This window comes from Loxodonta africana, chromosome 4 (assembly GCF_030014295.1).
Source record: "Loxodonta africana isolate mLoxAfr1 chromosome 4, mLoxAfr1.hap2, whole genome shotgun sequence".
Taxonomy (NCBI): domain Eukaryota; kingdom Metazoa; phylum Chordata; class Mammalia; order Proboscidea; family Elephantidae; genus Loxodonta; species Loxodonta africana.
In genome coordinates this window covers 54,086,583-54,114,210 of record NC_087345.1, presented here as the reverse complement: position 1 = coordinate 54,114,210, position 27,628 = coordinate 54,086,583, and the positions used below count along the sequence as shown (strand labels likewise).

Here is a 27,628-nt window from a genome sequence, read left to right as displayed (position 1 = left end):
TGCTCTGTTAGAATGACTGCCTCTTGGTCTACGTACAGGTTCCTCATGTACACAATTAAGTGTTCTGGAATTCCCATCCTTCACAATGTTATCCATAATTTGTTATGATCCACACAGTCAAATGCCTTTGCATAGTTAATAAAACACAGGTAAACATCTTTCTAGTATTCTCTGCTTTCATCCAAGATCCATCTGACATCAGCAATGATATCCTTTGTTCCACATCCCCTTCTGAATCTGGCTTGAATTTCTCGCAGTTCCCTGTCCATTTTCTGCTGCAACAATTTTTGAATTATCTTCAGCTAAAGTTTGCCTGCGTGTGATATTAATGATATTGTTTGATAATTCCTAGATTCTGTTGGATTACCATTTTTTGGAACGGGCATGAATATGGACCTCTTCCAGTAAGTTAGCCAGGTAGCTGTCTTCCAAATTTCTTGGCATAGACAAGTGAGCGCTTCCAGCATTGCATCCATTTGTCAAAGCATCTCAATTGTATTCCATCAGTTCCTAGAGCCTTGTTATTCGCCAATGCCTTCAGAGCAGCTTGGACCTCTTCCTTCAGTACCATTGGTTCTTGATCATATGCTGACTCCTGAAATGGTTGAATGTCAACCAATTCTTTTTGATACAGTGGCTGTGTATTCCTTTCATCTTCTTTTGATGCTTCCTGCATCATTCAATATTTTGCCCGTAGAATCATTCAGTATTGCACCTCAAGACTTGAATTTTTCTTCACTTGTTTCAAATTGAGAAATGCTGAGTGTGTTCTTCCCTTTTGGTTTTCCATCTCCAGTTCTTTGCACATTTCATTTTAATACTTTGTCTTCTCAAGTGGCCCTTTGAAATCTTCTGTTTAGCTCTTTTACTTCATCATTTCTTTCATTCACTTTAGATATTGTACGTTCAAGAATAGGTTTTACAGTCTCTTCTGACATCCATTTTGGTCTTTTCTTTCTTGCCTGTGTTTTTAATGACCTTTTGCTTTCTTCATGTATGATGTCCTTGATGTCACACCACCACTCGTCTGGTCTTCCGTCGTTAGTGTTCAGTGCATCGGATCCATTCTTGAGATGGTCTCCTAATTCAGGTGGGGTATATTCAAAGTCATATTTTGGCTCTTGTGGATTTGTTTCAATTTTCTTCAGCTTCAACTTGAACTTGCTTATGAGCAGTTGATGACTCTTCCAAAATCAGTCCCTGGCCTTGTTCTGACTGATGATACTGAGCTTCTGCATTGTCTGTTTCCACAGATGTAGTCAATTTGATTCCTGTATATTCCATCCAGTGAGGTCCACATGTATAGTCGCTGTTTATATTGTTGAAAAAAAGTATTTGCAGTGGATAAGTCTTCCAAAATTCTATCATGCAGACCCTGAAGTCATTTCTATCACCAAGGCCATATTTTTCAACTACCGGTCCTTCTTCTTTGTTTCCAGCTTTTGCATTCCAATTACCAGTAATTATCAATGCATCTTGAGATTCTTTTAAATTTTTAAATATTTCAGGACTTATTTATTATGTATTCAGAAGTTATTTTATTGCTTATAAAGTTCCCTGAGATACAGGGAACTTTTTACTTAAAATTCAAAAATCTGGAATTATTGCAAGGTGATCCCTTTCAAATCCATTTTCTTAGATTATGTTTTCTTAAAAAAAGACACTTATTTAGAGCATTAAACATACTATACACACACACATACACAAGGGACAAAATAATGCTGTCTTAGGCCTTCATAGATAGTGAAATAAACTTTGATTTAGAGGCTTTATTTTCTAGGCTACTAAATATATCTCTTGTTACTGTTCCCCAGAGTACCTGGTATAAAGTTTGTAATAGTAAATGTCCAATAAATATTTGTTCATTTAATTCAATATTTGAGATAGAATCCAGACAGCTTAGTCTTCAACAAAATTGACCACCCTGTCTTCTTCGTAATAATTTGACACTTGGTTTCTGTAAGATCTGCATTACTTGTTTTTCTTTGCCTTCCTGGTAGCTTTCAATCTTCTTTGCTGGCTTCTTTTCTTCTTTTTTTAATTCTAAGGGTTGTTATTCTGGAGATCTGTCCTTAGCCTTTTTCTCTTCTTTATCAACACGCAAACCCTTATTGATCTTACTTTAGCTGCCGCATCCTGTCCTATTGCTTTAAAAATAAAGTCTGCCTATATACTGGTTATTCTTCAGACTATCTCTCCAGCCCTGATGGCTCCTTAGAACTCTGGATAAGTATATTTATCTGACCCACTGAAATCATTGGCGACAGGTATTGAATATACCTCTCAAAACTAACATGATCTAAACACCAAAACTTTTTATTCTCCAGCCTTCCTTATATTAGTTAATTGCACTACTATTCATCTGATTGCAGAAATGGAAAATATAGACATTGTCTCTTTCCTAATCAAATCTATGAATGGTTCATTTCAACTATACCATCTAAACACTTCTTTCCATTTGCATTGCCCTAGTATTAGCCCAAAAACCCATTGCTGTCGCGTCAAATCTGACTCGTAGCGGCCCAATAGGACAGAGTAGAACTGCCCCATAGAGTTTCCAAGGAGTGTCTACTACTATTACTCTCCACTCACACTAGACTTCTTTCTAATGCTTGAAGACTCTAAACTCCTTCTAGAACTTGGGCATTTCTTTGCACTACTTGTTTCTCTGACTAGAAAGTTCTTCCACCTCTATCTTCACATGAGCAGCTTCTCATCATGTGGATATCTACTTGAATAATCACTGCTCAGAATGAATTTCCTGACCACCTAATCTAAAATAGCCATGGCGTAGTTTTCTGTAACTATTTTAACTAACACTTATCTCTATCTGATCACTTTCTTATTTTTACTTGGCTGTTTGTTTTTAGAGACTGTCTTGATCATTGCTATCTCCTTACTGCCTAGAGCAGTGCCTAGTATCTGAAGGCACTCAATAAACATTTCTTGAGCAGTGAAAATTGACTAAATAAGCTGTGGTGGGTATGGGAGAAGTAATTGTTTCCTAATGCAAGTGGTGGGGAGGATGACCAAGAAAAAACCAAAAATGGTTTTTTTTTTTTTTAAAAAAAGAAGAGAACTATGGGAAGAAACAAGTTTCAGCTGGGATTAGTCAATAAGTATGGTTATTTTTTACTCATTGATTTTGAGAAGAAATAGCCATACTAATCTACCTATCGAGAGAATAGAAATAGGTGCCTGGAGATTAGAACACAGGTAAAGGGGGGGATTTTAGTTGTTTCAGCTGATAGGAATAAGTAAAATCACAAGTGAAGATTTGGAAGAAAAAAAGACAGAACGAACAAGCTTTAAAGTCTCAGGGAGCAACTGGGAGTTGCCTGAAGAGTTCAGGTGAATACAAGAGGAAATGAAGCTGATGACTGTAAGGAAATTAGGAATGGTGGAAACCATGACAAATTAAAGAGAGAATGAGCTGTCTAAGGGAGTAGATATTAATCACATCTGGCTGATTATTGTCTTATAGAAATCCCATGCTATTAGATTTTTTTTTTTCAGAAGTAGGAAAGTTAGATTTTTTTTTTAATGTAAAAATACTCATTCTAAATGCTATCAAACTATTTTAAAAAATTTAAAAACAGTTATCCAAACCGAACACACCTGTAGCCCAGATCTGGCCTGTGGGCAGCTAGTTTGCAACCTTTGGTTAAAACAGACCTCTTATCTATGTATCTGCTGACACTAAGGGTTCCTATCCTGCTCCTTATGAACATCTCACTTGGCTTGTACCTATTTCTTCTTACTACACTGAACCAGGAAGTGAACTTTCTAAATACAACATCTCTTGCAAATACCTCAGACATTATTATAGAAGATCTTTAATTAGCACAAATCAGCATATAAGATGACCAATTCAGAAGCTGGTAAAATGAAATTAGGAAGTTGAATTTTTAAATAATTCAACAGTCTCAGTTATGAAAATTTGGGAGTCTTTCTACTTCAATGTCATTCCTTCCACATTATTCCTTCCACTTCGTACTCTTTTCTTTGGTCTATAACCCACTCATTAGAACTCACTAGAATTGGCAGTTTCCGAACTGTGTTCTCTGCTTCTCCCTACAGCTCCGTTTTGCTCATTCAGGTCTAAAGAAATAATGATGGAATATTTAAAAAAAAAAAAAAAATCCGTTGTTAGTGAGAGGAGTGAGAGCTTTTTAAAATAATGTTTTATTGGGATTATTTTCTGGTTATACTAGGATATCTGCTCCCTGTTACAGGTAGCTTGTTTGCTAGTATCGGTGCAATATAGAGAGACAGTAGTCTTGGCTTCTCTTCATGCTAGCCTAAAGGCCTGACTTGATGACTAATCTACAGAGCCCCTCTGTATGGAGTTGCAGTTTGTCTTTTAGCAGGTGTATTTCTGTCTCTGGGTTTAGTATCTTCTTGCTACAATTTGAATTTACCATCGCAGAATGCTTATGTCTGAAGAAATTTCTCAGTACGTAACTCAAATAGATTTTTCTATACTACTCCTTTTCCCTTTACTTTTCCTTTTTCCTGGAAAACTGATTTTTCTACTCTGCAGTTCTGTCAGTAAAATAGAAAGAATTTCCTATTTTATTTAGTGGGGACACCTGGAACATTGCCTTTCCATTAGTATGTTAAGGAAAGAAAGGTGAAAAGATTTCATAATAATATTATTCGTGGCATTTTCAAACTTGAATAATCTTGTTACTTTTCTCAGTTGATTAGTAATATTTGTTTAAGAGAATGAAAATGAGTTGGTGACTCTTGTTTTAGTCTCAGGGACAGAAAGGCATTTTTCTACTGATAAATATAGATGAGTTTCTGAATTTCATAGTTGTACAGTAAAAGAAAGCTTTATTTATCGTACGAAACCAAGGAGAGAGAACCTGGGATTGCATTTAATAGAAAAGACAAAAAGTCAGTACAAACATTATTGCAAGGTAATGTACATGGTGAAATAATATGGTATACAAATAAAAGAAATTACAGTATTGGTAGAGAATATTGACTATACCACGGACAAACAAATCTGTCTAGGAAGAAATACAGCCAGAGTGCTCCTTAGAAGCGAGGATAGCAAGACTTTGTTCCACGTACCTTGGACATGTTATCAGGAGGGATCAGCCCCTGGAGAAGGACATCATGCTTGGTAAGAACATCATTCCTTGGTCAGAAAAAAGGGGGGCACCCTTAGTGAGATGGACTGACACAGTGGCTGCAACAATGGGCTCAAACTTAGCAACAACAGGACAGAGCAGTGTTTTGTTCTGTTGTACGTGGTGTCATAAGCGGATTTGACAGCACCTAACGACAACAATGTTTACTTAATATAACCTCTATCAAAACCTGGAGCTTCTCAATAAAGAGTTGGCAATTGATGGCTGGTTGAAAATAAAATTATTCAAAATTTGAATAACTCAAATAAAAGATTACCCACTTAGAATAATAAATAATATAGAAGGTTCTAAGTTGGCTTACAGAATAAGAAAATATGTTGGTATTGACTGTCTCTGAGCTTATAAAGAAGAACACCAAAACTGAAGATCCAGGGAGCAAAGTTAGAATGCCAGCTGAGAATTAAATTGGGTTACTGTCTGAATCCACAACTGTAAAATAGCATGAAAAAAGGAAGCAAGTTAACGCTTCTTCCTCCCACATATTCTGATCTAGATGATTGAAGCCAAGTTGTTTTTCTCCTTAAGTCATCTCTATAATAGCCATAAGTCTTTACTTCATGATGATACAAATATAATGACAAAAATTACAGATAGCAGAAATATTTAACTTAAAACATTAAAGTCTTACAGATTATTTTACTCATCTCTTTTCTGATTATCCTTATACCGAAAAGCAATTTGAGTTCAGTTCGGGGGAATGTAAAATGGGAAGTAGTTAAATATCTCTATGGTGCCCAGTAGGTACTTTTATGGTGCCCAGTAGGTACTTATAACTCTGAGGGAATATACAACTTTCAAGGAGTGGGGGTGTGAAATTAGTATGGAATGACATGGGACTCTCATAACATGCATCTCCTATAGACCACCAGCACTGGAGACAGCAAGAAAGGAAAATTCCTGTGGTAACACTTAGGTTGTGAAAACCGCAGGGTACCATACTCATGAGGAATTTTAACTACCCAAACATCTGTTAGGCTAACAAAAAAAAAAAAAAAAATCAACAAAACATGCCTCATCAAAGAAGTTTCTAAGGAATGCTATTTTATGATCTAAAAAGAAGGAAAACCAGAGGGCAAAGCATATCTTAACATATTTTTTAAAATAGGAAATGGTTAATAAGTTACTACATATTCAATTATTTTCCTTATTTTCTTCTAAACTGTGTAATGCACTTATAACGTGATGAATGCTACAGTGATAGAGAGAGAAATTATCCTTTCTATAAAGAAACTATTATATAATGATAAGAAGAGATAAGTTAGCCATAAATAAATAAATAGAAAAATATAATCCAAGGTATCAAGAAGCCTATTTAGTGGCAGCACGTTTTTAGAATAGGCTCTATCCTGTTGCCACTAGAGGGAATGAATATAATTTATTCTACACATGATGGTTCTGCTCCTGTGAATTACTTATATGGTGTTGAAAGTCTTCTAAATTAGTTACCTGAGACTCCCAAATGGGGACAACATCTCTCTTTTCTAGACCTTTATATTGAATTTATTGGTATGATCACATATTTCCACAGATATCTCGAACCCTATGTCCCACTGCCCTTGCCCTATTGCAAACCTTTTTCTTCCTATGAGTTCTGTACTTCAGTGTAGTGAACCACCATTCAGCTAGGTGTCCAAGCGAGAAATCTGGGAATCATTCTTAACCTTTTCCAGCCAACCCCTCACGAGTCAATCCAACCAGCCAACCCATTGTCTTCAAGTCAATTCCAGCTCATAGCAACACTGTAAGACAGAGTAGAACTGCCCTGTAGGGTTTCCAAGGAATGGCTGGTAGATTCAAACTGCTGACCTTTTGGTTAGCAGCCTGAGCTCTTAACCACTGCATCACCGGGGCTCCCACAAATCAATACCTGACTCCTGTTGAATTTGACCAGTTACCATGGAGTCAGCTCTGACTCAGGATGACCCTATGAGTGCTTCATAGGGTTTTCAATGATTGATTTTTAAGAAATAGATTGCCAGGCCTTTCTTTTGGTGTGCCCGTGGATAGACTTGAACTACCAACCTTTTGGTTAGCAGCCGAGTGCTTTAACCATTTGCACCACCAGGAACTTTGAATCCAGGCCGTTAACATTTGTCTCCTAGATTATTATAAAAGTCATCTACACGGTCTTTTTGTTCCTGTTTTCTGCCCTCCAGCTTTTGAATACAGCAATCTGAACATGTCATTCCCCTGCTTAAAATCTTTGATCGTTTTTCTGTTTGCTCGCAATGTAAAAATCAAATCTTTTAATATGTGCTACAAAGTCATTTATGAGCTGGATCTGTACTCTCTGCACATATCTTACTTTTTCTCTTTTATGTTTCCGTATCTTTGCTGTTCCTTCTGTTCTTCCTGTGCATCTCTCTCAGTGACCAGCTGCTTTTTCTTTATGTTTCACCTTAAGTATCTCCTTTGTGAAGCTTTCTATAAATCTCACGTGCCACTCCCATCTCCCAAAAACTTGTTTCTAAAGTACTGAACATGTTGCGTTATGGTTCTTTATCACTGTTTTGTGGGACTCTGTATTCCTTAAAAGCAAAGATGACAAGGTGACTATGTCTTATGTATCATTCCACCCTCCATGCCTACTTGATATGTGACACTGAGTGAAGAGGGAAAGGAGGCATTTGACTTTGATATGGAAGTATTTCAATGTCAAAATTCTCCATATTGCAAAATATTTCGTGCTATTTTTCTCCCATTTTTTTTCTAAAACTTGTCTTTCAAATTCTTGCACAGTCATTGCCAAAATGAAGTCTCTTGATCAGTTACAGTTCATGTTTGACATGTTCAACTTCTTTGATTTCATAAAACCAGTTGGTTTTATATTGCTGGTAATATGATTTTCCTTATTATTACTTAACAGAATATGAATTTTTGAGAATAGGAAAGGAAGATGCACACGATAAATTGATAAGGATTTCAAAGAGTGAAGGAAATATATATATATATTTTTATTTCAGAACAGGTTGAAGCATTACCAATATTTAAATGGTTAACTGAGCTAATGAACTGGCAATAAATTTATACAGTGAGGTGGAATCATAGTAGGTGGATGGCCCATGAAGAAAACAAAGGAGAAGAATAATGTCTAAATTTGGGGTGCTAATTAAGTATAATTAGAAAGAGAAGGTATTCAGATGAAAATAATAATTTAAAGAAATAATAGCAACATATAAAATTATTTAATAAAGTATTCAACTTGCTACCCCCCCAAATTTTTTTTTCTAGGTTATTAGAAGTTTTCCAGAATATAAATAAAAACATTTTGAAATCCTATTTGCATAAGCAAGTAGAATTTTTTTTTTCAGCCAAAGTGCTAAAACCTGGACAACTAAAGAAAATTATAAGGGTTGTTGAAGGAGCCCTGATGGCAAAAGGTTTAAGCGCTCCACTGCTAACTGAAAGGTCAGGGTTCAAACCCACCAGCAGCTCCACAGGAGAGAAGGCTTGGGGATCTGCTCCCATGAAGAGTTCAGCCTAGGAAACTGTGTATGGGGAAGTTCTACTCTGTCCTATAGGGTCACTATGACTCAGATTCAACTTGATGACACCCAACAACATCATAAGGGCTATTACTATGTTTTTTTTTTTAAATGGTCAGTATTATAGAGAACCTGGTTTTCATAAGAACAAGGGTATTTGTTTAAGGGAAAAAAAAATTTGTTCCCAATTATAGCCCCGCTGCATCTTGTCTATTTAAAATTCAGATGAATTCTCTCACTTTCTCATCTCAAACTTCCAGTATCATGTTAAATTGAATTCATTTTGACTTTCCTGAGAATCTTCTTTTTCATAGCTCAGAAAGAAGTGTGAAGTAGGTTTAAGGCATTATGATTCTTGGTTATTAACCTCAGTTCAGGTTTACCTCAGCATTTGACCCTGTTTGACCCTCAGTTTCTTTTGCAACTCTGATTTGCCTATGAAAAACTCTCAATTCCAAAAAGACCATGGCATTCCTATGCCTAGTGGTTTAAAACCAAACCAAACCAACTGCCGTCCCATAGAGTTTCCAAGGAGCACCTGGTGGATTCGAACTGCCAACCCTTTGGTTAGCACCCATAGCACTTAACCACTACGCCACCAGGGTTTCCCCTAGTGGGTTAAGGTGCTTTTTTGGGGGTCCAGTAGCTGAACTGAGAGCCCTAAGCTGAGGGAAAACAAACAAACAAACAAAAAACCATTGCTGTGGATTCAATTCTGACTCCTAGCGACCCCGTAGGACAGAGTAGAACTGCCCCATAAGGTTTCCAGGGAGTGGCTGATGGATTCGAATTGCCAACTTTTTGGTTAGCAGCTGAGCTCTTAACCACTATGCCACCAGAGCTAATAATAATAGCAACAATAGCTAAACTTGTGAAGTGTTTACTATGGGTTGGTATTATTCTAAGTACTTTATACCCATTGATTCATTCATGAACCTCATGCTTTTCTAGGGTAAAGTCTGTTCTTCTAGACCTTGACTAGGAATTAAGGAGAGCCTCAGGGAGATATGAAAGAACCATGTTTGGAGAGAATAGCTGTGACAACTGGAACTAAGAAAGACCTGAGGGTATTATGCAAGCTTCTATTATATAATCCAACCATCTCCAATCCAAACAAATTGAATGGGACTTTCCTTGACACACATAACCTAAAATTAGACTTTTAGTTTCTTTTCCCGTTCCTGATACCCTTGATATTTATTTTACCCTGATTATGTTGTTGTTTTTAGGTGCCGTAGAGTTGGCTCCAACTCATAGCGACCCTATGCACAACAGAACAAAACACTGTAAGTCTTGTGCCATCCCTACAATCGTTGTTATGCTTGACCCCATTGTTGCATCCACTGTGTCAGTCCACCTCATTGAGGGTCTTCCTCTTTTCTGCTGACCCTGTACTTTGCCAAGCATGATGTCCTTCTCCAGAGACTGATCCCTCCTGACAACATGTCCAAAGTATGTAAGACGCAGTCTCGCCATCCTTGCTTCTAAGGAGCATTCTGGTTGCACTTCTTCCAAGACAGATTTATTTGTTCTTTTTTTTTTTCTGGCAGTCCATAGTATATTTAATATTCTTCACCAGCACCACAATTCAAAGGCGCCAACTCTTCTTTGGTCTTCCTTATTCATTGTCCATCTTTCACATACATATGATGCGATTGAAAATACCATGGCTTGGGTCAGGCGCACCTTAGTCTTCAAGGTGACATCTTTGTTCTTCAACACCTTAAAGAGGTCCTTTGCAGCAGATTTACCCAGTGCAATGCGTCTTTTGATTTCTTGACTACTGCTTCCATGGCTGTTGATTGTGGATCCAAGTGAAATGAAATCCTTGACAACTTCAGCCATTTCTCTGTTTATCATGCCGTTGCTCATTGGTCCAGTTGTGAGGATTTTTGTTTTCTTTATGTTGAGGTGCAATCCATACTGAAGGCTGTGGTCTTTGATCTTCATTAGTAAGTGCTAAAAACCCTGATTATACCTGCATGCAAATGAAAGAGAGACCAAATAATGACATTTGTTCTGACCTTAACACTCCATTATGGTGATGACCTCGTCTGAATTATTCCAGGTTGTTCCTCTGCAGAGCTTCAAGGTAGCATAGAACCAATAACGTTTTCTTATGGTCTTTGGGAACATGAGGACCTGTTATTTCAGGAATTCTTAGTAATGGTTGTAAGTGATGTTAGTGAAAACTCTCTTTGTAATTTCTCCAGGGTTAAAATAAAAGGTAGAAGAAAACCAGTCTGTGGAGGGTCCTTTGGCTCAATGCACATGTTTCTATGTCAATCACCAGTTCCCAAATTTTCTTTACTACTAATTTCCGTGATATTCACAGAAGTAGTAATTTAATCACCTTCTCCACCCTTGTTACCAAGAGTTGAAAACACTGATGACCTAATCTGAAAAGCAGTGTCTTATTTCATATAAGGGTACATAACGCCACCAGGTTTCCTTTTTAGTACAGTCTCCAACTACTTTTTCAAATGATGTGTTGACTTTGTAGAGCAGTGGTTCTTAAACTTGAGCCGCATGCATTGGAATCACCTGGAGGGATTGTTAAATGCAGTTTGCCGGGCAGTTTCAGATTCAGTGATCTTGGGTGTGGCCTTAGCATTTACTTTCCTAACAGCTTCCCAGGTGATGTTGATACTGCTGACCTGGAGGCCATACTTTGAGAACCACTGTTGTAGAGAGTTGTCTTATAATGATGCTATTCTAGAGGTATAGGGAGGGTAATGAGTGCCTAGGGGCAATCTCTAAATTTGCACCCCTGGGGGGGCAGTTAATTTGCTTGCTGCCTCATCTGGCGCCCCCCTGGACTTGAGCCCAGGGGCAAACACCTCCTTCTGACCATCCCTTCTCTCACTAAGCCGCTGTGCTATTCTAGGAAAGGAGCCCTGGTGGCACAGTGGTTTAGTGCTCAGCTGCTAACCAAAAAAGGTAAGGTCAGCAGTTTGAACCTACCAGCTGCTCTGCAGGAGAAAGATGTGGCAGTCTGCTTCCTTAAAGATCAGCCTTGGAAACCCTGTGGGGCAGTTCTACTCTGTCCTGTAGGGTCACTATGAGTCGGAATGAATTGGACAGCAATAGGTTTGGTTTGGTGTTCTAGGAAAAGGACGATAATTTAATCCTAAAAGTAGTAATCTAATATTAGAATATATTTACTCTTACCTGGCATGGCTAGAACTGGAAATGAGAGGGTTTTTTTTTTTTAATTCGTTTTTCAACTTAAGACAGTCTGAACTGAGTCATAAAATTACTCATTTTAGCATCAAATAAGATAGTCATACAATGAGGTCAAATGCTTATGGACAACTGTGAATCATTCTCAGTACTCATCGAATGGTTTAATCTGACAAATTCTTACACTTGTAATACTTGCACATTTTGCTACCACCATGCTGTTGGGAAATCTAACTATAAAATAAAATAAAAGTCTTGTAAAATGGTAGGAAGTATTTCACATACCATCAGTGGTAACTCACACTGGGCAGTAAAATCACTTAGTTCTAGAGAAACGTACAATGTAGGGAAGGATGGCTGATTACCACAGTGTTGTTACAGTGGACAGGGTTATGTCCTGAGATGCTTTTGGTAAAACTAATTAGTGAAACTAATTACTAAATTTCTTGAGGGCCCTTGACCTCTCTGAATTGTTTAAGACCCAAAGAGTCCACGCAAACCATCCAGCCAATTACACTTCCTCCAGTCTCAAGAGCCATCTAAAACATGAAGCAAATTCTTTCCGGTGTGCTGAATCAAAGCCAACTCACAGCTCTGGAGGTCAATAATACTTATATTAGTTGAGAACCAACAGAATCCTTAATTTAGTGGTATCATTCTCTATGAATCTGGGAGTCCAGAGTATTTTATTGTAATTAATCCCGAAACTAAAATATCCTGAAAGGTAAGCCCTTTAAATAAACTTTAAACAGAACTTAATTCAGATAAGAAATATACAGTTTAAATCACATGCGTATAGAGCTCAGGATACTCAGTATTATGAGTTGTTTTCAATTCATTTATTAATTTATATTTATTCTTTAGAAAAGTCATTACAGTCTGGTGTACTAAAAACCATATTTTTTCTATAATGTCTTTCACAATTAAATTAGACTTACAGGTATCTTCGGAAGATAACGTTGCTAATAAGTCTTTGAATGAACTTATTCTGAAAATGTAGTGTTAGACACACCGAAGTTTTGTGGTGCTTGATTAAAGTGCCATAGACTTGGGGCAAATTTTGTATGAACAGGCAAAATGATGGTCTATCCAGACTCACCTTTCAGCTAACACACTGAGCATCAGGACACAGATGGATGGGAAAGATGACCCTGACCCACATAAGACCCACATTCCTGTGCAAGGATAGAAGCATGATAATCAGGAAATGATGGTTGTTAGTTACAGAAAATACATTATTGTGAAAACCAGGGGGAAAGTGCTTATGAGAGGAAGTGATTGGATTATGGGGAATGAGAGAATAAGGATAGATCATTCCTACTGAGTAAATTGCTGTGATTTATAAGAGAAAGGGTATAGTGATATCTTGGCCCATTACTGACTAGACTCATTTCACAAACAGTCTTAAATCAGAATGTGACAGTTTATGGAGGGACAAACAAAGCCTACCAAAGATGCTTATAAGTTACTAATTTTTAAAAATGGCGTATTTCAACTCCCCATACCTTTAATGTCAGCAGCTTCCTTTACTTTTGTAGTTGACATTCATAAATGTAATTTTTTACAAGGATTCAACACAAGGAACATTTGTGTAACAAAACAGGCTTTTTCATCAACAAGTTTACTGAAAATGCAAATGTTTAGAGCGATTATTAAGGAAAAAAGGAAAGAGAAAAAAACCGGGAAAAGTTCAAGAAATGGCATTAAAGCACAACTCAGTGAGGGACTAAGTACCTTGCCGTTTTCTAGTGATCAATCAGTACATAGAACTTAAAATATTTAGTAGTATGGGTGGTTAGTACGTGCTGTGAATGATCTTTGAATGTCACTTTTCTCTCAGCTCTGCTTGGAGTAGCAGACACTCCCTGATGAGGGCTTTGATTGCTAGTATTAAAGCAATAATTGCAGGATTGACATTTTTACTGTGAAAGATAAGAAGTTGAAAGGAGGCATCATACTGCTTTCTGAGCTAGTCTACAGATATACTTGCACAAGTCAAGGTTTTACTTGGGAAATGGTTTTTAATCTGTCCCTCAAACACAAAGCTACTTTCAACTTCCTCAGTCACAGAAAAATCTCAGCTATCCGTGATGTCTGAGCATCGTGAGGATGGCTGTGTATAAATTTATTAGCATATCTGCTAAGGAGCTCTGGTAACACGGTAGTTAAAGCAATGGCTGGTAACTAAAAGGTTGGTGGTTCGAAACTACAAGCAGCTCCGCAGGAGAAGGATGGGGCAGTTTGCTTCCATAAAGATTTACAGCCTTGGATACCCAGTGAGGTCACTGTGAGTTGGAATTGACTCAACAGCAGTGGGTATGGTTTGGCTTGAGCATGTCTGCTAGAATGAGTTAAGTTTAAAAGTACAGTCCCAGCAGCCACTGAGCTGGCATATTTTATAAAAATACATGAATCAAATAGATTCTGGAAGTGATTTGTCCTGTTTTGAACTAATTCCAATTTTGGCCCATCTTTCTGATGGGAGTTAGTTACCAAGTACCAGAATCTCTGGAGGTACCTTATAGTTCATGATAATAAACTATGTCATTTTTCTTATTGTCCATGACAGCAATTATTGCAAAGACCTAAACAGTGGCTTTAAAGACCCTATACAACCTGGCACCCACATCCTCTCTGACTCTTATTCCCATTCACTTGTCTCCATCCTCACTGGAGTCCCTGTTATTCCTATCAAACCAGGCATGATCCTACCTCAGGGCCTTTGCATAGGCCATTCCCCTCTGTGTGACACTCTTCCTCCAAATATTCCTTATACCCCTTACCTCCTTCAAATCTTTGCTTAAATATCATCTTCTCAGTGAGGCACACCCTGACAACCCTAGTTAAAGTCACAACGCCATAAGAGCTTCTATTTCCAGATCTTGCTTTTTTAAAAAAATTTTTATTTTGCTTTAAGTGAAAGTTTACAAATCAAGTCAGACTCTCATACAAAAATTTCTAAACACCCTGCTATATACTCCTAATTGCTCTCCCCCTAATGGGACAGCACACTCCTTCCCTCCACTCTCTCTTTTCGTGTCCATTTGGCCAGCTTCTGACCCTCTCTACCCTCTCATCTCCCCTTCAGACAGAAGATACCAACATAGTCCCATGTGTCTACTTGATCCAAGAAGCTCATTCTTCACAAGTATCATTGTCTATCCCATAGTCCAATCCAATCTCTGTCTGAAGAGTTAGCTTTAGGAATGGTACCTGTCTTGGGCTAATGGAAGGTCTGGGGACCGTGACCTCTAGGGTCATTCTAGTCTCAGTCAGACCAGTAAGTCTAGGCTTTTTGTGAGAATTTGGGGTCTGCAACCCACTGCTCTCCTGCTCCCTCAGGGGTTCTTTGTTAGTCACCAGTTATAGCTGGGCACCATCTAGTTCTTCTGGTCTCAGGTTGATATAGTCTCTGGTCTATGTGGCCCTTTCTGTGTCTTGGGCTCATAAGCACCCTGTGTCTTTGGTGTTCTTTATTCTCTTTTTCTCCAGGTGGATTGAGACCAATTGATGCCTCTTAGATGGCCACTTGCTAGCATTCAAGACCCCAGATGCTGCTCTCCAAAGTGGGATGCAGAATGTTTTTTAATAGATTTTATTATGCCAGTTGACTTAGATGTCCCCTGAAACCATGGTCCCCAAACCCCTGGCCTGCTATGCTGGCCTTCGAAGCATTCAGTTTATTCAGGAAACTTCTTTGCTTTTGGTTTAGTCCAGTTGTGCTGACCTCTCCTGTATTGTGTATTGTCTTTCCCTTCACCTAAAATAGTTCTTATCTACTATCTAACTGGTGAAAGCCCCTCTCCCTCCGCCCTCCCTGCCCCCTCTTGTAACCATCAAAGAATATTCTCTGTTTAAACTATTTTTCCAGTTGTTATAATAGTGGTCTTATACAATATTTGTCCCTTTGCAGCTGACTAATTTCACTCAGCATAATGCCTTCCAGATTCTTCCATGTTATGGAATGTTTCACAGGTTCATCATTGTTCTTTATCAATGCATAATATTCCATTGTGTGAATATACCGTAATTTATTTATCCATTCATCCATTGATGGGCACCTTGGTTGCTTCCATCTTTTTGCTATTGTAAACAGTGTTGCAATGAACATAGATGTACATGTATCTGTTCATGCAAAGGCTCTTACTTCTCTAGGATATACTCCAAGGAGTGGGATTTCTGGATCATATGGTAGTTCTATTTCTAGCTTTTTAAGGAAGCGCCAAATCAATTTCCAAAGTGGTTGTATCATTTTACATTCCCACCAGCAGTGTAGAAGTGTTCCAGTCTCTCCACAACCTCTCCAACATTTATTATTTTGTGTTTTTTGGATTCATGCCAGCCTTGTTGGAATGGGATGGAATCTCATTGTAGTTTTGATTTGCATTTCTCTAATAGCTAAAGATCATGAGCATTTCCTCATGTATCTTTTAGCCACCTGAATGTCTTCTTTAGTGAAGTGTCTGTTCATTTCCTTTGCCCATATTTTAATTGGGTTATTTATCTTTTTGTAGTTGAGTTTTTGCGGTATCATATAGATTTTAGAGATCAGACTCTGATCAGAAATGTCATAGCTAAAAACTTTTTCCCATTCTGAAGGTAACCTTTTTACTCTTTTGGTGAAGTCCTTGGATGAGCATAGGTGTTTGATTTTTAGGAGCTCCCAGTTATCTAGTTTTTCTTCTGCATTGTTAGTAATGTTTAGTATACTGCTTATGCCATGTATTAGGGCTCCTAGCATTGTCCCTGTTTTTTCTTCCTTGATCTCTATCTTTTTATATTTAGGTCTTTGATCCATTTTGAGTTTGTTTTTGTGCATGGTGTGAGGTATGGGTCTTGTTTCATTTTTTTGCAGATGGATATCCAGTTATGCCAACACCATTTGTTAAAAAGACTGTGTTTTCCCCATTTAAGTGACTTTGAGCCTTTGTCAAATATCAGCTGCTCATATGTGGATGGATTTATGTCTGGATTCTCAGTTCTGTTCCATTGGTCAATGTATCTGTTGTTGTACCAGTACCAGGCTGTTTTGCTACTGTGGTGGTATAATAGGTTCTAAAATCAGGTAGAGTGAGGCCTCCCACTTTGTTCTTCTTTTTCAGTAATGCTTTACTTATCCGGGGCCTCTTTTCCTTCCATATTAAGTTGGTGATTTGTTTCTCCATCTCATGAAAAAATGTTGTTGGAATTTGAAGGGGAATTGCATTGTATCTATAGATGCCTTTTGGTAGAATAGACATTTTTACAATGTTAAGTCTTCCTGTCCATGAGCAGGCTATGTTTTTCCACTTATGTAGGTTTCTTTTGGTTTCTTGCAGTAATGTCTGGGTATAGGTCTTTTACATCTCTGGTAAGATTTATTCCTAAGTATTTTTATCTTCTTGGGGGCTACTGTAAATGGTATTGATTTGGTGATTTCCTCTTTGATGTTCTTTTTGTTGGCTTGCTTTATTTTTTCCATATTTATCACTAACTGACTTGGTGGCAATGGTTTTTTTTTTTTTTTTTTTTTTAGTAACATGGTATATGATTTACTTATGTATAAATTTATTACAATTTTTAAAATTTGTGTATTATTTTGCCTTCTACTAAAGTATAAGCTCCACAAGGGCAAAGATTTTTATCTCTCTGATTCACTCTTTATCACAACACCTCAAAAGTATCTAGCATCTAGAAGGTGTTCAATAAAAGGACTCTTGGTGGCACAGTGGTTAAGTGCTCAGCTGCTAACCAAAATGTCGGTGGTTCAAACCCACCAGCCATTCCACGGGAGACAGTTGTAGCAATCTGCTTCTGTAAAGATTACAGCCTTGGAAACCCTATGGGGCATTTCTACTCTGTCCTGTAAGGCCATTATGAGTTGGAATCGACTTGATGGCAATGGATTTGGTTTTTTTTTTTTTTTTTTCCTTTTTCTTAGGTGTTCAATAGTCATTTAATGAAGAATTACAGTAAAATACTAACAGCTGTATATGGAGAGATTCATACCTACCTCAGTCACGGTTATAGGCATAGTGTCTTACCAGTGCCTGGCACATAATAGGTGCTCAGTAAATATTTGTGAATGAGTGAATACATCAGTTCCATCTCAAAGCAAACAGAGCATTTGGTATAAACAAAGATAAGGGGATGTTAAAATATTTTCCTATTTTTACCTTGAAATTCATGGCCTGTCAGAAAATTCTCTCTACAATGGTTCTTAAAGAGCTGGAAGGCAGGTTTTACAAATAGATTAGCGTTCAAGTGGCCTTAATAAATTTATGCTTAGCTGCTAGCACATCCTCTTTTACATATTCAGAAGCAGAAGACAGGGCACTGAAACCCAGAAAACATCTTATATTTTTCAAATTAGATTTCTTCATGAGGTGAGTATGTTATAGTGATCAGTAATGGTGTACTGGGCCCTAAAGCTCATCAACTCCTCATTGAACATCATGAATAAGAATATTCAGAGCTGAGATTTGTTAGGGAGAAGGTGGGCCTGAAGTCTTTAAGGAATATTCAGTTGGGAGAGGTAAGAGCGTTGTCGCTTTTGAAAATGGAGTACATTATTCTGTGAGGACGTCCAAAAGCAATGAATTATGCTGTCGGCAGGGGATCTATCATAGTTCTCATCTGTTATGTGTGTTTACTGAAGTGGATTATGCTGTAATTCGAGACAGTTTTCCTGGGGTCATATAATTAGAAGTGATAAGACTGAAGATGTCAGGTTATGCAAGGTATGTTTATATGCCAGAGTCCATGCTCTCTTCTACCTTAGTCATTGAAGCAACCATGTACCCAGCTCTGTCATCATTATCAGCACCTTTTTGCTGATCAAACCTCTGAATCCTAGAGCATTCATTCTTCACCCTTTTGTCTGAATTTTGCCTTGGGAAATAGGGACTGGATATTTGTATTGGGGGTGTCAGTATTAAGAGTATTATGCAAGAGCCAGAAGAGGTACATGTGGAAGGATAAGTTTGGCACCCTAAAGATCTTTCCAACAGAAACTTCTTTATACATGTTTGCCAGATTTTTCTATGATCACATTTGAGTACTGTTATTAAAATATTTCAGTATCACTAAAATATATATTTTGTGGGCTGAATTGAGCACCTAAATTCCATATATATGGTTTTTTCTCTGGGAAATATGTTCTAAGTACCAACGACTCATTCATACTTCGAAGATAGTCACCACTGTTCACATCTTAAATACCCATCTCCTATTGAAATAAACCTTTAGTAAAACTTTTGGCTTTCTTCAGAGCATATGACTCACTTGAACCAGATATACTGGCCATGTTCATACTATTCCAGTTTGCAAAGAATTGTCTTAAACATTTAAAAAGCCTTCCTTTATTCTGATCTTATCCTCTAGTTTTCTGGCCTACTTTTCCAATTGCTAGGTAGGCATCTCAATCCTCTTAAGTTTCTCAGAATCGATGGGTTCAAATCCAAATTTATCATCCCCTTCCATAACCATATCCCCTACCAAAAAATCTGTATCTATTCCTGAATGTGCTCTTGTTGTGAACTCTATCAGCATTCTTCCATTCTTAAAAAATTTTACTTTACCTTTTACTTAGTAGTAAAAGGAAGTTAACTTCTACTACTCTCTCTCTCACTTTGCATGTACATCTAATCAGCCCTTGAGTTATTTTTGCTAAGATTTCTAAATGTCTCTAGATTTCATCCCCTCATTTCTGTACCTACTGTCACTCTTCTAATTTAGGGCCTCATATTCATCTGGGTCTTTGGAAATAGCTGAGCTGGACTCAGTGGCTCTGAGTGCTTACATTTTCCACAGCTACCTGAGATTTCTTCCTAAATCATTGAAAAAATACTTCCTTTCTCAAATACCTTCAGTGGCACCCCATTGTTTAAAGAATAAACCCCAAACTCTTTAACATCATAGTCAAGCTCTTCCTAAATTATTATTTGAGTCTTATTCCCTGCCATATCCCTCCATGAACACTGGTCTCTCTGTTACCTCTTTCCTTGAATATACCTTTTAAAGATTAAGAGTTATTTTTTATGCCATGGATCTCTTTGGCAGTCTGGTGAAGTTTATAAACTCCTTCCTAGAATAATATTTTTAAATGTGTAAGATAATGAACATAGAATTACCAAGAAAAGCAATTCTACAGTAATACAGTTCTGTGTGTGGACCTATTATTTATGTATTTTGGCTTTGCTCATTCTCCCTTTAGTATAGAAGTGTCCCCACTCTTGTGATTATTGAAATCCTTCTCATCTTTCAAAGCCTAGTTCAATTCCCATCTCCTCTCTGAAACTTTACATTTACTCTCTGCACCATCAATATTCATCACTTTGCCCTTTCCCCTCTCACAGTAGATTATTTGTATTTCTAGTTAGCCCTTTTCATTACTCTGCCCTTTTTATATTTTATTGACTGCTATGTGAAGTTGCCAAAGATTTCGTTTTACTTGCATCCACGATCAATGCCTATGGAAGCAGCAGGCAAGAAATCAAATGATGTATTATACTGGGCAAATCTGCTGCAAAAGACCTCTTTAAACAGTTTTAAATAGCAAAGATGTCACTTTCAGGACTCAGATGCACCTGTCTCCAAGCCGTGATATTGTCAGTTGCCTCATATGCATGTGAAAGCTGGACAATACATTAGCAAGATGGAAGGAGAATTGATGCCTTTGAGTTATGGTGATGGCGAAGAATATTGAATATACCATGAACTTCCAGAAAAAGGAACAAATATGTCTTGGAAGAAGTACAGCTAGAATGTTCCTTAGAAGCGAGGATAGTGAGACTCCATCTCATGTACTTTGGACATGTTATCAGGTGGAGCATCATGCTTGGTAAAGTAGAGGGTCAGCGAAAGAGAGGAAGACCCTCAATGAGATGAATTGACATAGTGGCTGCAACAATGAATTTGAATATGGCCAAGATTCTGAGGATGGCACAGGACCAGGCAGTGTTTCATTCTGTTTTACATGGGGTCACTATGAGTCAGAAGCAACTTGACAGCTCCCTCCCAACAACCATGATGTGCCAAACACTGGACTAGCTACTTTCATATATCTCATCTTCATAATTCTTTTTAGAAACACAATGAAGTATGCATCTCATGGGGAAACTGAAGTCTAGAAATTTTATTGTTTAGCTAAGATCACACAATTAGTTACTGTCACTGAATTATAAATTATTTGGGGGAGGAGTATTTTATCTTCCTCTTTATACCTCTTCAGCATCAAGGGGGTAATGCTTGTTCAGTAATGTTTGTTTGCTCATGTAGATTTAAAAATCAGAAATATAACGAAGTACTTATCTCCCAATATGTAATGTCACTGGAATTGATCAGGGACCCTGAAACGGCAGAGGTGTATATAGCACTGTTCCTAGGTTAATGTCTATACCAAATTAGCTATGACTACATACTTCTCAACATCCCATAAACCCTTCTAATTTCTATTTCTTTCCCAAATTGAAAAATTACATAGAAGGACCTTCAGCAGTCCATTTCTTAAAATATTCTCTTGTACTTTTGATGAAAAAACAACAAAGTTGGACAAATTAAAGAATTTATTTGGAATCAAAATTAATTCAGAAAATGTTTGAAGCTTGCATTTGTATTAACAGATCGGAGGAATTGAATTGCCTATTTACTCTTCTACCCTCACAGTGAAAGCAATAAAATAAACCAGTTTATATTAGTAAGACAATATATTTTAAATTTTGTCTCCTGGTACCAGTTTCAGTTTTTGGCTGTGCTTCTGTGCCTCTGTTTCCGTAGTCAAATACAATTCTGCAAGAGTTTTCTTAAAGCAGCACTGTTATGTTATATTAAAAGAAAAATATTTACTTATTCAAAAAGATTTATTTCAGCAACAGTAATGCTTTCTTTTCCCAAAATATTTCAAGTTAAGAATATGTATTTGTGGTCATTAATTTTTCATGTGGAAATTCTTCATGTATAGTGACTTTTTAAAAAGGAATTAGATCTTTTGATTTACCAGTGCCTTTAGCATGCTGTGAACTATAAATTAATGTATAATTAATTAATTATGACTCTCCAGTTTTCATGGTCTTTTCTATTATTATGCTGTAGTAAGTACTAATTACAATGTAGTAGGGTAATTGATTTTCTATTTCATAGCCCCAGATGGTCCTCCTGAAAACGTTCATGTAGTAGCAACATCACCTTTTAGCATCAACATCAGCTGGAGTGAACCTGCAGCCATTACTGGACCAACATTCTATCTGATAGACATCAAATCGGTAAGGCGTGTCTCACCTTCTATAAAAGTCAATATACAGCATGGTTAAAAATACGAGTTTTGGAGCCAGACTATTTGAATTTGAATCCTGGCCCAGTTAAACCTTAGGTAACTTACTTAGCCTCTCTGTGTTTCAGTGTCCATATCTGTAAAATAAATAATAATGATAACAATACCCAGGGTACAGGGATTTTGTGAGAACTAAATGAATTAGTAAAAGGGCCCTGGTAGTACGGTGGTTAAAGCACTTGGATGCTGACCAAAAGATTGGCAGTTAGAATCCACGAGTTACCGCACTGGAGAAAGATGTGGCAATCTGCTTCCTTAAAGATTGTAGCCTTGGAAACCCTATGGGGCAATTCTGTTCTATCCTACAGGGGCAGAGTCAACTCAACAGCAGTAGGTTTGGCTTTTTTTGTTGTTGTTTAAATGAGTTAGTATGCATAAAGAACTTAGAACATTGCCTGATACATGGTAAGCACTCAATAAATGTTAAGTATTATTATCATGATTATTATTACATTTATTCTCAGGGTGTAACTCTTGTATATAAAACCCCTTACCATTGAGTCAGTTCGTTTCATAGTGACCCTATAGGATTAAGTAGAACTGCCCCATAGGTTTCCAAGGCTGTAATCTTTTATGGAAGCAAACTGCCACACCTTTCTCCTGCAGAGCAACTGGTGGGTTTGAACCACCAACCTTTGGGTTAGCAGCCCAGTGCTTAACCATTGTACCACCAGAGCTCCACTGGATATAAACAAGTGATTATTTTGATAGTAATATATTGGATGGAGTCCTGGGTGACACAAGCAGTCAAGCACTGGGCTACTAGCCAATTGGTGGTTCATATCCACCCAGAAGATCCTCAGAAGACAGACTTGGTGATTTGCTTCTGAAAGGTCACAGCCTTGGAAACTCAGTGGAACCATTTGACTCTGCACACATGGGGTGGCCATGAGTCCATATTGATTCTTGGGCAACCAGCAATAACAACAATATATTGTTCTAAAATTCAATGAAACGGGACCCATAATCCAAAAGAAAAGGGAGAAGGCATTGGAGAAGGTATTTCCCAGAGAAGATCACACCAGAGCTAAATCTTGAAAAGTAACTGAAGCAGAACAGGAAATAGGAGAATAGGGAATAGAGGTGTGAAAGAGTAAGGCTCATTCAAGGAAAATAAAGGAGTTCAGTAATCCCAGGTCACAGCACTCAAAAAAAAAGCTAGAGAGGCAGAGACTATAAAATATATGTCGTATACTTAAGGGCATTCAGGTACCAACTGAGGAATTAAGGCAGCAAAATAATGTAGATGTCTAGTTTACAGAGTCAGTGTGTTTGCACTGCAGAGGACAGTTTGAGGGCAGTGCAAGTTGGATGCAAATTAGGCAAAGAGACAGAAAACTGTAAGTGTAAAATAGGCAAGAAAAGACAAGGGCAGAGTAAATATAGTGAGATAATGTAATGAAAAATAGTTTAAATCTAAAGGATTTGGTGAAAAACAATGATTGAGAGGAACAATGTTTGGAAAGATTTGGGAAATTGGGTAGAAGTGGATGCCATTTATATGTCTAGTTGCCATATGAGGAGCCCGGGTGGTATAGTGGTTAACAGCCTGCTGCTAACCAAAATGTCAGCAGTTCAAATCCACCAGCCACTCTTTGGAAACCCTATGGGGCAGTTCTACTCTGGTCTATAGGGTCACTATGAGTCAGAATCGACTTGACGGCACCTAACAACAACAAGAAGTGGCCGAGTGAGCAGGAACAGATCTGAGGAGAAAAATAAGTTCCACACTGGGCAAGCTGAGTTTGTAATGTCTGGGAATCCTTGACGAGAAGTATTATATGTGAATCTGGAACTTTGGAGAGAATTTCTGGCTATGTGGATTTGGAATGTGTTGTTCTTTAGGAGATAATTGAAATTATAAGAGTAGATTAGATTACTTAAGGAGTGTGTAAAGTAAGAAGAAGACCTGAGGATTGTATCCTGGGGAACATAAACATTTAAATAATAGGGCAGAAAAGACTGAGTTGGGGTAGCCAGACAGACAGAAGGAAACCCATATGTGAGAAGCAAGACTTCCACCTAAGACAGGCTGTTCAACAACGTAGACAATGCAGAGTTGTCAGCTAAGAGAAGGATCGGATTTCTTGGTGTCCTGCTTGGGTTTTACTGGGTTTGGTGACTGCTGTCTTCTGGTGACATCTGATACATTGAACTAGGTGTCTTATTTTCAATTTTCCTGTCCCTTTCTCTCTGCCTCTGTCTCTGTGCATTTTATAATTTTAGTTTTGCTTTATTTTTTAAGTGGAAATACTTCTATCTCAAAAGACAAGTCATCATTATCAGGAAATTTAGGAAATTATTGGCACATCTGTTCTCTCATTCAGCCTTTGGTTCATGTTCCTTTTTTAGAGCATATTTGTGAAGATTTTAGTACATAATTAGCCAAAAATAATCAATGTGGATGACATCCTGGGAATGTGCACTAGAAGCAAATTATAAAATACCAAAGCTGTGCTCTATCTCTTAGCCTTTTTACTGAAATTAAAAATGAGCGAGCCAAAGAAAGAAATATGGGTGGAAAGAGAGAACTAATATTTTTATTATTTATTTTACATTAGTTACACATTAACCTCTTCTTCTGCATTGTCTTATTTTCTTATCCTATGTAACAACTTGTGATGCAAACATTATTCTCTTTATTTTACAGAAGGGGTAACTGAGGCACAGAAAAGCTAACTTCTCATATAGCTTAGATCTGCCTAAAACCAGCCAACCATGGTGTGACAGGAGAAAGGAAAAACTGCCAAATAGCAAATAAAATTTGACAATTTAAAATATAAGCTTACTAAAATCCCTGTGGATAAAAGATAGCAAGAATTCAAACAGATTCTAGCACTTCACAGTTTCCCTGAGATTTTTAGAACTAAGTGATGTTGCTGTTGTTAGTTGCTGTCAAGTTGATTCCAACTTGTGGCAACCCATGTGTGCAGTAGCACTGCTCCATATGGTTTTCAAGCCTGTAACCTTTCAGAAGCAATTCCCTAGACCTGTCTTCTGGGGTGCCTCTGAGTAGGTTCGAACTGCCAGCCATTTGTGTCACCTAGTAAATAAAGTCATTTAATAAGAGTCATTTATTTTATTCCTTCATTTATTCAACACATATTTTTAAATACATCCAATATATCAGCAGCGTGCTAGGTGCTGGGTACATGAACAAGTATGATGTGATCACTGTCCTTATAGAGCTTATCTGTGGCTCATTTCATAAATATGTACACATTCAAGAATCTTTGGCTCCCAGACCAGGGAAGAACATGTGTCATTCAATTTAAGACTTATGGTACAGATTGGGCCTCTGCCAGAAAACACTAGCCAAAAGGACTTGACCGAAACTATTCCTTTAAAATACTGAAATTATGCAAAAATTGACAATCTTAAATTAAGATATATGGGTAAAGATATAAGCATAAGTACTTCAATAGGAAAATAGTTTAATGCACTTTGTGGTCATTTGTTGTCTGCTTCCTAGATTCTTTCATTCAATAAATACTTACTGAGCAGCTCCTGTTTACCAAGACAGGGATGAAAAATAAAATAAAATAAATAAAGTTATGCTTTCACAAAGCTCACATTATGATTGGGGACATGGGAATATAAACAGCTCATTATAGAATGTGAGATGTGAAGTTTTGGGGGAAATATAAACTAACAAAGTAAAGTTCCTGTAGTAGAGGACATAGGATATAGGAAAGACTGTACAGATCAAGTTAACTTTGTTCTGGGACTTGACAATAAGTAGGGTTGTACCAGGTGAGAAGGGTGGTAGTAGTGGGTCAGGAAGAGGAGAGAGAATAAGAGGAGAGAAAATAGATCAGAGTGTAATTACTGGTGCTTACATATAAAACCACCGTACTTCAATAATAACATGAAATATTTGAGTCAGAATCGACTGGATGGCAATGAGTAGATCCTCAAATAGTATATGACCACACTTGCAATTCATTGAAGGGAAATGAGAGGTCCAGAGTGCCTGAGGCTTCAGTCTTGGGTAACAGGACAAATAGTGGTTAACAACAACAAAGAAGACAACCGTTTGCACCATCCAGTAGAGTCATTTAATTAGAGTCATTTAACTCATCCCTTTATTCATTCAGCACATACTTAATGAAGAAACAAAATGGATTTTGTGCATGCTGAATTTGAGGACCAAGCATCCTGTTTAAATTTTATTAAATAATTTTCCAAGGTATTGTAGATCATAATTCATGCTGTGTTATATTTTTACTACTTGGTATTTTTTTTTTTCTTTCCTTCCTTAATGGAAAGCATTGGAACATTTTAATTTCACTTTAAAAAATCAGGTCCAATGACTTAGTGGCAGTATAGAGACTTCTGAACTGTTGAAAGACCTGGGTTCAAATTATATCTCAGCGACGAACACAGTAGCTACGAAATCTTGGGAAGTCAACTCAACTCTATAAAATCAAAGTTCAAAGAGCTGTAGCCGTCAAGCAAATAACATCAATCTTCAGTTAAAGTGAAGTCCACTGGGGGAGGCTGTAATGAATTGGAGACTCATGCCCCATCACTGGGATCAACCATCACTCATCTCTAAGTAATTGTTACCCAGCATGAATGTAAGGAGAATTCAGAAAGCTGGGTTCTGTATGAAATCTCCTGATATTTAAATGTTGGCAACTAATTAAAAACACATACACACATGTCTCCAGTGGGTACATATGCCTGATCCTGATTGCTGTGGTGATTTGTTTTTCTAGCATGTTAGAGAAGTGGGGCATCTGCCTTTACTACTTTGTCCTAAGATGGGAACTATCTATTTGATTATACAATGCAGGGGTTATTTATCTATCAGCCTTTTGCTGTGTTTCTCATAGCAACACTTTAAGTTAAAGCTCTTAGAATGGCATTTGAAGAACACACTGAACAAAACATAAACATCTTTCAAGGCTATGACTGAGAGTCAAGTTGAAAGTGAACTTAATCACTTAATAACAGCATGTACAGCTGGGTTTTAAGTGTTTTAATTCAGGTGCCTGAGAGCAGCGTATGTAATAGGTCATTGAATTTTCTGATGGTCATCTTAGGGAAAGCATTTCCATTTTAGGGCTGGAACATTTAGCTATGGTTAATCCCTAAAATAAATAGGCCAGACCTCTGTCAAAGACAAAGAGCCCTGGTGGCGCAAGGGTGAAGTGCTTGGCTGCTCACTGAAAGAAAGGTCAGAGGTTTGAACCTACCCCGCAGCTCTGCAGGAGAAAGACCTGGTGATTTGCTTCTGTAAATATTACAGCTTAGAAAACCATATGTGACAGTTCTGCTCTGTCACATGAGGTTGCTGAGTCTAAATCAACTTGATGACACCCAACAATGATTATCAAAGACAGACTATATTTGAACCAATGTTACACCTATATTTAACACTCCTGAAACCCTGGTGGCGTAGTGGCTAAAGCTATGGCTGCTAACCAAAAGGTTGGCAGTTTGGATCCACCAGGCACTCCTTGGTAACCCTACGGGACAGTTCT

General features: G+C 37.6%; 1 protein-coding gene across 1 annotated transcript in view; it reads left to right on the top strand.

Annotated features, from left to right (window-relative positions):
- Positions 1-27,628, top strand: part of PTPRQ (protein tyrosine phosphatase receptor type Q) — a 253,770-nt gene that overhangs the window by 139,247 nt on the left and 86,895 nt on the right. The window contains 1 exon segment of the mRNA XM_003405222.4: positions 21,950-22,071. Coding sequence (XP_003405270.2) covers positions 21,950-22,071 — 122 coding nt within the window.